General features: G+C 40.2%; 1 protein-coding gene across 1 annotated transcript; it reads left to right on the forward strand.

Moving 5' to 3' along the window:
- Positions 1–10,842: 10,842 nt before the first annotated feature.
- Positions 10,843–11,403, forward strand: LOC108675864. Its single transcript, XM_018163911.1, has one exon. It carries the CDS (start codon positions 10,843–10,845, stop codon positions 11,401–11,403), a length of 561 nt encoding a protein of 186 aa, XP_018019400.1.
- The last annotated feature ends 516 nt before the right edge of the window (positions 11,404–11,919 follow it).

Consider the following 11,919-nt stretch of genomic DNA (forward strand, 5'->3'; position numbering starts at 1 on the left):
GGGTGTAACACACAATATATAGTAGGATAAAAACAATATTTTAGTAGGGTGTTACACACTAGATTTAGTAGTGTAGCAACAGCCTACAATATAAGTAGGTGTTAACACCTTGCGGGCTCCGGCATTCAAAAACACGATTGCACTGGCTTTTCAGTGGCCAGCTATTTATCACCGTGGAGTTATTCAGTAATACCGTGTTTTATTGTTCTAGCTGAAAAAAATGAAAATACTAAATACTAAAATATGAGCATTATTTGTATGTATAATAAAGATTAAAGTAACATTAGTAACTTTAATCTGTATTAAAGCAAAGGGGGGTTAACACATGCTCTCGCGTGATGTGTTTACCACCAACTTGCTGCAGGACAACTCGTTACGGGTAGTGCATTCATTAGCTGTTTCTGTAAAAAAATGCAATTTTTTATTTGAATTGTTAAAGAAGGTTTTGTATACAATTTCATTCAATAAACCCCTTTGAAGCCAAGCCTAAAAAATATTCAGATATACAAATTTCGGAAACCAGTACGAGATAGCATGAACAATCCTAATATTTACTTACTCGGATGTTTTCCTATCTTTGACATATTGAAGGAGCAATTCGCAGTTCAATCTATTAAATACTACATCATTCAGAAAAAAATAATATAATTCATATTAACTTTGACGTACTAACTTCAAATCAATATAATGTCCTTTAGTTAAATAATTTAATTGAAAAGATATTGCTACTTCCTTCTTTATAAAAAATGCGGAAAGAGCGTCAAATTCATTGTCCGAGTGATAACTTTAATTTCAATGCTCATATTTTAGTTAATGTGCATTGTAAAGAGAGATTCTGTTTACAAAACAATGCTCAAATAATTGATGATAGGCATAGACATGATTACGTAGCCTCGAACACAGACTGGCGTGCATGGTGTGTCTTATTAGGATGAGATTTGAAGTGACCATATGTGGTCACTTACCCGCGAAAGATTTAACTTTGAATAGAAAAATAACATTACCGTGTGAAGCCATTCAACTTATTAAGCCTTAAATTGTTTCGATAATTTTTTTGCACAAAGCCACAGTGAAGCATGGAATCTTTCAACGTACTTTATGTAGGAGGCCGGGTATATAGGCTGGCCCTATATAAAGCCTATTGATATTGATTGTTTCATCATTTTTGTCTGCATTATCTTCAATCTTCCCTTGTTTTCTGTTTCTGGAACGAAATAACAGAAACGAATTCTGTTTCTAGAACGAAATAAAAACGAAAACAAGTATCTACAAAACAAAATGATACTGGCCACCATCTTCCAAAAAGGGTATGGTCTTGGGAATAAAATCCTGCTTTTTATGATTCTTTAGTTTAATCAAACTGCATATCATGCCAACTAAAATTTATTCCAACTTACAACGGCGAAAAACGATGTTCATTAAAATTCAGGTTGAACTAGCGAAGGATAGTAGAGATTTGTTACAATTAAAACTTATCTTCCCTTCCAAGAAAATGGATAAGGAAATGTCTGATTTATTCAACTTTACGATAGTATAAAATAGAAAAATATGAAGAGGTCGGTTTATAAACGCGGAGTGTAATCTCACCTAGTCATACGAGTAAAAATTTTAAAGATATCCACGAACTTGTTTTATAAGACTTTCTCATTATTTATTTCTACACACGATTTCTCTGTCCGTGGAATAACATCAAAGAAATCGGTAAGAAAAGTCCTACATTGATGGAGAAATTTCGATTTCAAAAGCATAACTGGGATGAAATTTAGAAATTTGTAAAATATTCCAACAACTACGGATTACGGTCAAGCAACGTCATCTGTATCTATCCACTCTTGAAATAAGATTTTATACACAACTAGGTAACCTCGAATTAAATAAATAGCCCACACATTTGAAATTGTAAATTTTCAGATATCACGTCACACGCACTTGTTGCTAACAAGCTCGATCGGTGACAGTTTCACCAGCGTAAACTGATGTGTTCAACGAATGTATTCGGAATCTGGCGTTTAAAAGCAAGTATCGATAGGAGGGCGACCGGCAAGATAGCACTTGAGAGGAACGCAGCCTGCCTTTGGTGACGAGAGTAGCGTCCGACCACGCATTGGCAGGGAGACATGAGTGGGGACCACTCAATGCCCACTTCATCTCACCCCATGTACTCTCAAAGAGACATCACCAAGCCCTATAGAGAACGCTGTACTTCTCCAGCCCTTGTCACAAATCCTTCAGACGAAGGACGATCATTCAATGTAGACTATTGACAGTTAATATGCAGGCTAGTAGCACATGTACCACCGCCTCCAGTAGACATGGCATGATCCTGTGTACATAATCCATGAAGGCATTCAATCGGGAAATCTTGAGCACATGATCAGCTTCTGGTTCGGGAAGCTCATTATGGCCCACTCGATCGTGCCGATTGTGGCCCACTCAATATGGTGTCAATTAATCTTGCCATTTCCCACCGAGTGGGTATAGCAAGCTCATGGTTAAACCTTGTTGGAAGCTCGGTATAGCCCACTCTACCTTACCAACTATGACTCACTCTCTGGTGTCATCTTTACCATATGTTAACCTTGACCAAGGTTTAAGAGATGTAAAAATATACATTGCGATAAAGAAAGCTTCTCGTAGACGGGAAGAGTAAGCAGGAGATTAAGACCCGGGCTCAGTGCAGAGCTCTTTCGTACCTTGCAGCATTTCTCTCCTGTGCCCTGTACAGTCGTTGATGGACCTGCGGTGTACGCAGGCACTCAATCCTTCCTTATGGTCTAAACTTTTTACGATTTTTCGTTAATATAAAATATAATTAAGTACATTTTTTGAATAACCAAGAAACCATTACAACGATAATTAGTACTCTTTGTACTGTATACAATCGAGAGTACTAATTGCTATGGAATAATGAGGGAACTTATAGCGAGTAAGAAGTTAAGTTTGATGAAATTAATGAGTTTAATTTCCATTACAAAAGCAATTACCATAAGTCTGATCACAGCTGAAATGAACATAGCTCCAATAAATGTTCATCAAGATGGAACGAGAACATCTGCAAATTACACCATACAACAGCTGCAGAAGAAATTATCCTGCAAGCTGCCGCATTGTATTTCAGCGGCGCTATATGCCCAGCGAAAATTTACAGACGCGACAGCTTCTGACCAGAAGCTGGAGCGACTCTAAATTTTGTTAGGGATTGCGTTTTACGTGCATCAACCTTGAGTTCACGCATGGAGAAGAGAGGGAAAGTGGAGTGCATGTAAACTCTACCGGAGCTCTTATTCCACCCGAGGAATAGAAATAAATACATAAAAATATGATATGTGATATAATTTGATTCGAGTAAATGAAATAATAGTGATAAGTACCAGACGATAAAAATTTGTCACATCAGAATATTGAAGTAAGTATTATGAACATTTTTGTGCATATAATATGAAAATACACATAAATTGCAGGCATTAAATGATAAGAAAGCTAGTGTGGCTTGTGGAACAGTTCAGTGTGTGCGTCATTAGTGTACAAAGTGATTCCGAATTATATTAATTTATAATTGTAAGCAGCGTAGGAGCACAGAGTCATGCATCGTACAGCAAAACTGATCCCTAATCCTGAGTTTTAATTAAGGGCAGCCATGGCTTTCAGGAGTCAGAGAGGGACGGCAGCCCGCAGGTCCGCTAAAAAGATACTAGCTCAGGATAAGCCGGAAGAGGACCCTTATAAAAATGGGCTCTTCAATGACACTAGCAGAGCTGTGGGACACGCGCTGTACCCGGCAACCTAGTCAGTTCTGCTCCACTGCTCTACGAGCCCACGTATCTGCTGAAAATCTACTTGTATATCTACTCGAGAGTGATCTACCTCATGCACCCCACTCTGAGGTTATCTTTTCACTGGAGTGGCAGAGGAGCCCCAAAATGTTGCTGTCCACTTTAGCGTGTCTTCGAAAGATCAAAATCCTCATCAACAACATGATGTACAACAAGCAGTTTACATTTTATCAGGAATCCAAAGTTACTGCTAGCCAGAAAATTCTTCCGCCCAGTATAGGATGTATTTTATATCTCACATCGCACAGTCGTTTCCATTAGCTTGAAGATACAAGAACTTATGGAATAAAGTGAGCTAAGAAATTTTAGTTCGTAACACGTATTTTTCTTGTATCTAATGCATGCATGACAACTTTTGATCGAAATAAATTAATGAATGATTAATAACACGAAGGTGAAATATATGAATGTATACTTTTACGTCATTTATATATATCCTCTGGCTACAGTAGTTATGATGTACACATGACCAAACGTACCCAGGCATCAAAAGTGCTCTCCGAGAATCAAAATCCAAAAATCATTCGCAGTAATTTCCTAAAATTGCAGTATATATATAAACTTCGTTAGACGAAAAAAGCTTCGAGATGACAAGACGTCAAGTTTTTACTTCTGCATATTCAGCAAGCGGCTCCTCTCAGGACACAATTAAAATTTTTATCCTAGCAATAGCGTAAGTGAATGCGCAAGACCATCGGTGAAATGGACAACTTTCAAGGAGCGTACTTAAGATACAGGAGGATCACTCTACTGCATAGTTCAACATTTGCGTTTCGATACTGCGTGGTGACAGAGATCACCATAAGGCGAGATGAGATGCTCGCCTAAATCTTGCATGACAGATCTATTTTCACAAAACTTTATATCAGAAATAAAGAATGTTTTGCATCTTTCACAAGGCAAATCTTTTAATCCAATGCCGTTAAGAAATAGATAAAAAGAATATGAAGTAAACTGTGTACAATAACACAACTTATTTTAAGGCATTCCAGATATTTCAGTCAAAATATTTATGTTTTCTCAAGATACTAATACAATATAAACCAAGAATCGATGTAAACTCAGGACTCAGGAGACTTTAGATTTGAATTTGTTTCTTCAAAACGATGCTAAAGAACAAACGACACGAAGATTACGAACTATCCAAATGAAGAATCACTGGAAATTATTAATTGTTTCCGATATTCGTCGATGACAAGAGACTAACAACTAAGAGTAATCTTGCTGGAATATCGATTTGAAACAATTTTTTACTGTTGCGAAGCCCACCTCCGCCGATCCTACTATACATCGGCCAGGATTTCCTAGCAATAGTTGAGAACTCGAGCCTCATGCCGCACTATCATCACATAACCGCCCGCCAATAGTGAAGTCCCAGAAGCCGACCAAATCCTGCAGCAGGAAAGCTGAGCTAACGTTGACCTGTGCAACTTTGGAAATTGATGGGATCAACGAGCCTCCTTGAGTGATAAGCTTAGATTGCCGCGGGTAAATATAACTTCGGGGGCCAGGCATGCAGCGGCACCTCGGACGAGCAATCCTTGTAATGGTGCTGATAGCCGAGGTCGTTCCGACACTGGGAGTGGTCACCCGGTCCAGAATATTTTCCCCAGTTCGTCTTCCCTTAATTTAGAGGAGACGTGAAAGCTGTTCTCTGGGTTGAATTTAGAACTTTCCACGAAATAAGTTCAGTGGTAGGAGGTTAATTTCAACAACAGGAAATAAGTTTAAAGGGTACGCAATTTAGCAGGCAATCAAACACGATTATTATCACCTGCTTTTCATCAAATTTAAAAAATATATACATTCAGAATATGGGCAGATTTATTCAGCCTGTCTAGTACCTACTCTTGCCCGATTTAAAATTTTTCTGCAAACTTGGCCTAAGTTTTTGGTCTCCAGGATATCAACGTTTAATTTTACATTAATTTTTTGATCGCGGTTTCTCATTTATTTGTTACAACCAAAGTTTCAGAAAAATTAACTCAGAAATTATAACAAAAATCAAATACAAACTAATGAATAATTTATAGACAAAACAAAACGTAGAATCAATCGAAACCGAATGAACCAGAAGTAATTCTCAAGAACTTTCCAACTTTTTTTCAGAGTCTGCCATTGTAATTCCCATAAATCGGGTCCTTCGCGACATTGGCACTCAGTTCGATAGGTCCAGCAGCGTTCCTCAGTCCAGCACAGAGCTAATCACTTTAATGGCCTTAAATGTTGAGGGCGTTCGGTGCTTGTCGCAGGCTTACGATGTTCTGGAAGGAAAGACGCTCTTGACCTCCCGACACGTGGAGTGGTCTCTTCAAAACAGAGCACGATTTTCCGGTCACTTGGACCGCACGAGGGCCTGAGTGATGGGCCGGGCAGCGTCTCCAGGACCGGGGCTGCGGGCTCTTAAGGTATGAGAGGCGCAGTCTTCATTCTTTTCCTTAAGCAAGGTATTTTTTGACAGCAAGCAAAAAAAATGGACACTGCGCAATATTGTAGTAATTAGGTCGGAAAAAAGCATGGCAATTCCATTATCTGAAAATTATAGAAATGTTCATGCAAAACACACGCGGAATAAACTACCAACCTTATTCAAACCATTAGATAATGCAATTCAAGATAAGAGCGTCTCTCGTGAGAATGCCATAAGTCGAGGCAGATATATATAAGCTACTTTTACATTAAACAAAATTAGCGTGCGAGCTTCTTCGTCGTCTTCTGAATTCGATAATATAACCTCTATGCAGGAATACATGAAGTCCTTTTATAAATTATACGTTTTCCTTCACCTATCAGTTTACAGATGTGCAATCTAACACATAAATGTGCTACAGACGAGCGTATAAACGGGATTGCTGATCTTGAGCCAGCGCCGCGTTGGAGTTTTAAGTGCACAACACAGCTACGGTTGTAAAGGAAAAGAATTGCCTGCTTGCACGCGCTCGTGAAGATAAGGACGCTAGCAGAGAGTTATAGCTCTCAAGCTACCGTGTCAACCCGGCCGAGAAACGCACATGCCCGCATTAAAACCATGGTCCTAACAATAAACCGTTATCTGATTGTGGTGGAACACGAAAAAAATGAAGAAATTATGGCTTGCACACACGCAAGCAGAAGCAGTGAGGCTTACTCGTTGTATCTAAAATATAAGAGTATTACAAGTTTTGAGTATTGTTCACTACGTTATCAGGTGTACTTGAATTCCTGCAGCATGTTTGACTGCGTGTTCAACATCTCATAGCGAATGCTATCAGATCAAGAGCTGGCGAGCTTCATTGTTAACCCTCCTCTCACAAATGCTTGTATCTTCACATCGTGATTAGATCACACAAGAGATATTCAGTAGTTTTATAAAACTTTCCTCTCCTGAGAATACGATAGGAGTCAGGTAAAACTTGCTTCACGTTCTTTAATTGCAAATTATTTTCTTAAAGCTGAAATCTGCCTGACAAAAAAAAAAGTTACTCAGATCAACAAAACCAAGGACCAAAAAAAAATATTCTTCACGAACACATGAATAATAGTTGCTCGGATGTAAAACAAAAACGTACATGATTCTAATAATGTCATGAGAACAATGATGCCTTGGACCGCACCGAACCAGCGTCTCTTGTAGGACACTTGGTGCAATTAGGCTACAAATGCTCCTGATATAATCATTAAGGTAAAAATTTGTCGCGATAGGGTTTTAGCGTCAGTAGAATCTGAGAACGATGTATTTAAATAGCCAACGAATAAAATGAATGGAATTACAATCAGTTGTGCGTTCTCGAAGTGGTGGAAGCGAGGAACTGACTCGACTGGGCGACACTCTGACAGTGGGGGAAAAAATAAGTAGTACTGTCAGAGTGGTGGAATTGTAAGATACTCACAGAGTGGTCCCAATTGAGTGGCGCTGGCAAAGTGGTGGAACTGAGAGACACTCACAGAGTAGACACCTGAGTAACGCTAGCAGAGTGGTAAAACTGGGTTCTACTCTTCAGATTCTCAGGTTGCAACTGAATGGTCATTCAATGTATGATAGAAATGAGTAGACAATTGAGCGAACGTTTACGAAGTAACAGAATATATTGGACGAGTGCCGGCACTCTGAATTGCTGCGCGAACAGAAATTAGTTGCGCGAGATGCTAGCAATCAATCGAGTACTGAAAATCAGTTTATTTCTGCTAACTAAAGTGCAGAACATTAAGAAAATTACGTTTTCCGTCACTAATATAAATCATTTAGTGGTCGGAAATAGAAATGCTGAATAAATTACAGAGGTGTCATATGGCCTCTACAAAGGTGGTCTTCTTTAAATATCCTGCAGCCACATAGGACGACCAATGCATATATTTAAGCCGTAGGTTCCTCCCAGCAGGCGGTTGTGGAGGCAGTGAAAACAGTCCTTCGGGTGCCGAAGGATATAGGACGACGATATAGGAAGCTATGAAGGCCCATGGGATTGTCGGCGGCGGCGGTGGAAGGATTCGGCGAAGCAAGTTGGCACAAAGCGGCGAGTTGGAGCGCCGAGCACCAAAGGATTATTGGAAGCCGATTATACGAGCCGCGCTTTTTGGTTGAGCGGATCACAAGATTGGTGGCCCCAAAAAGGGCCGAACAATAAGCGCCACGCAATGAAAATGAGATAAAACTGGGCAGGTAGCCCGGCGCATCCTCTTCCAAACTCTAGGAATAGACGAAATAAAGTTAAGATAAAACAAGGTAATTGAAACTTTTTAAATGAATCCCCGTTCATATGCAGAAGAAAAGATTAATAACTATGACTGGGCAACTCAGCCAAAAAAATTTTTTTCAAGTGCAAAGGAATATAAAAAGAAAATGCGCAATACTTTATTTCTGTTAATTGTAACAATGTTTCGCGTAAATCTTACTCCATTAAAACATTACTAGTAACTAACACCTAAGCTCACAAATCAAGTTAATATATGAGAACGACGGGAACAAGCCCGTACGAAATAATCTCAGGGGGTAGAAACCCAGAGCATAAATCCAGTCACAAAAGGCAAAGAAATGTTGGGCCGCAACCAAAGCTATTCGCAAGTGGCACACCAAGGCGTACGTACGTAGAGCTCAGATGATAAGCGACCTACGATCGCATCGGAGCTCGGCAACGCGCTATAATTATCACCCTATGGACAGCTCCCTGTGGCTACCCTCCATAAACGCCAACCTCTACCGCACGGCTGCCCCAAAACTTGTCATCTTCAAACGATCCGTTGCAAGATACCAGGCACGGAACAGACGCAGCGCAACAAGTGAGTGATCGCTTAAAATGATTCTTGAACTCAAGCGCTCAGGCACGCATAAGCATCGTCATCGGAAATGAATCACAAAGTAGACTTTCAGAATAGCACTTGCCAGGATCACACTAGAAAATTTTCACACTTCAAAAGTTGACACTTGGGATACAAAAACCTGTAAAAATACGTTGAAGAATGACAATCCGAGGGTTCAACACAAACTGACGTATAAACTGTACATGCGAGAAAGTACGAGGAATACTTCAGTTTTCTGACCAGGTTGCAAAGTAAATATCTTGAAATATGATGGTAATGCTGGCTTTCGCGTTTGATAGCGCGGCAATTACCCTTCTCTTTCTGTAGGTTGAGAGCGCGCAAGATGCTATCGCATTCGCCTAAGTAGCACCGCCCGCAGATCTAACTGTTGGTACTGAAGAATGGACTACGTGGATTTCCTCACAATAAAAGTTGTAAGGTAAATCGGCACTGCCCTGAAATGTGGATTGGTAGCGAAACATTAAGTTTTTGCGAAACATGGAGCTCAGAGTAATGAAATATAGTCCTCCGAAGTACGAACAATGTTCTTATCGCAACCTAAGCTTCCAGGAGTAAACTAATTATTATATTTTAAACGGAACGGAGAAACTAACCCGACTCTTGCTACGCACTGAATACAATTTTCAGCGCCATGAATTATATCTCTCAAATGAGATATAATTCTTTAAATGACATCAGATAAATCAATGCAATATTATTCCTATGAGCAATTAATAGATACAGACTATCCATATCAGGATATTATAAATGTAATAAGATATCAATGAGGCTTAATGTAACTTGTTTGCTGGAATCGTGAATCAAGTAGAAATCTAAAAGCAAAGAAAATTCCACAAAAGTTCATAGTATCATATCAGAAAACGTTTCGGAGTCCAGTTCCATCGTCGGTTCGAAGATTCTAGAATGCAGATAAATCATAAGTTAGTACAATTGAAAGTCAATGAACCGAAGTTTAAATCTAAATTTACAAATAAAAGACAAAACACAATGGAAAAAACGGCAAACCTATCTATTCACAATCTCAAGTGGACAGTAGCTAAAAGCTGAATTCAAACTGGGCCTAGATTTAAAAAATGGACAAGAATTCTAAAATACGGAGAAATACCGGATACGGAAATAAAATACGGAGGTACCGAAAGTAGAAGTTAACATCTTCAAGTCACTGTCAGAGACCGAAGCATTACACTGATCGGCGTGAGTGCGCACAACCAAATGAAGGGGGCGCTATAGCAACTGTCCAGTCCTGCAACTCCTGCCCTTATGCTGAGCGACCCTGGAATAAAGATTGCAGACGTCATCCCGACGTACGCAGATGCACATCGTGCACAACAATTTTGATAATCTAGGGACGATCGCAGATGAACAGAGAGTATATCTTTGCATCTAAAGAAAGAACCGATTTCGAAATAGCTTACCAACACAACATAAACATTTACATTTTGGAAGTATTTCATGGAACAATACTTTTAATTCTCTTGACGTAGCTTCGTACGCAGGGCTGGAATCCGAAACTTTTTTTAAGAAGATACTATGAATTTTTGTGGAATTTTCTTTGCATTAAATTTCTAATCAACGATGCTATAAAGCAGCATTCAATTGGTAGGTAACGCCACTCATGACTTGATAGCCGCTAGTACTGCTAAACCTGATAAATGGTACTAGTAACTAATGGGTACTACTAGATGGTGATGTGAGCAACACCAGTCCCGGCATGGTTGATGCTCCACAGCGGCCGGCACTAACGCTCACCACCACTCGTGGCATGGTTGATGCTCCACGGCGTCCGGCACTAACGCTCACCACCACTCGTAACATGGTTGATGTTCCACAGCGGCCAGCACTAACGCTCACCACCACTCGTAACATGGTTGATGTTCCACGGCGTCCGGCACTAACGCTCACCACCACTCGTGACATGGTTGATGTTCCACAGCGGCCGGCACCAACGCTCACCACCACTCGTGGCATGGTTGATGCTCCACGGCGGCCGGCACAAACGCTCACCACCACTCGTGGCATGGTTGATGCTCCACAGCGGCCGGCACAAACGCTCACCACCACTCGTGGCATGGTTGATGCTCCACAGCGGCCGGCACAAACGCTCACCACCACTCGTGGCAAGGTTGATGCTCCACAGCGGCCGGCACTAACGCTCACCACCACTCGTGGCAAGGTTGATGCTCCACAGCGGCCGGCACAAACGCTCACCACCACTCGTAACAAGAGAAGCCTCGCGGGTCCGTGTGCTCATTGTGAGCAATGCGCTCAGTAGCCGCGAGTAATTGCCTAATAAATCAATCTGTCAATCATTAGCAGCGTCCCTAATTTAGCTCACCTCAGTGGTTTTCAAATTAACTATTCTGCAGTCACTCGTGATCTGGTAATTATTTATACACTAAGGCGAAATTCAGTCAGATAAGAATAGATTGAATTAAAGGGTGAAAAGACACGCATGGTATGTTAATTAATGTGAACTCACAGAGTAAGTTTTTTCAAACGCAGAACAAATTACCAGTAAGTGAAATATTATCCATAGTAAAGTGATTTTAACGCTTCGTTTCAGAGAGAAATAAATAACCTTACTGTGTCAGAGCGATCGTCAGGGTCAACTCATTTTAAGATACACATACTCGGATTAGAAAGAGCGATCAAGATGCTTTCGGTACTAAATGACTTAGCACACACCGGGTGAACAGATGAACATTTGTGCACTGCGGCACCAGCAAACGAGAAGTAATTTTACGAGGGCAATAATAACAGACAATTTCGATAATAAAATTGGGCATAA

Source organism: Hyalella azteca, unplaced genomic scaffold (assembly GCF_000764305.2).
Source record: "Hyalella azteca isolate HAZT.00-mixed unplaced genomic scaffold, Hazt_2.0.2 contig7542, whole genome shotgun sequence".
Lineage (NCBI taxonomy): Eukaryota > Metazoa > Arthropoda > Malacostraca > Amphipoda > Hyalellidae > Hyalella > Hyalella azteca.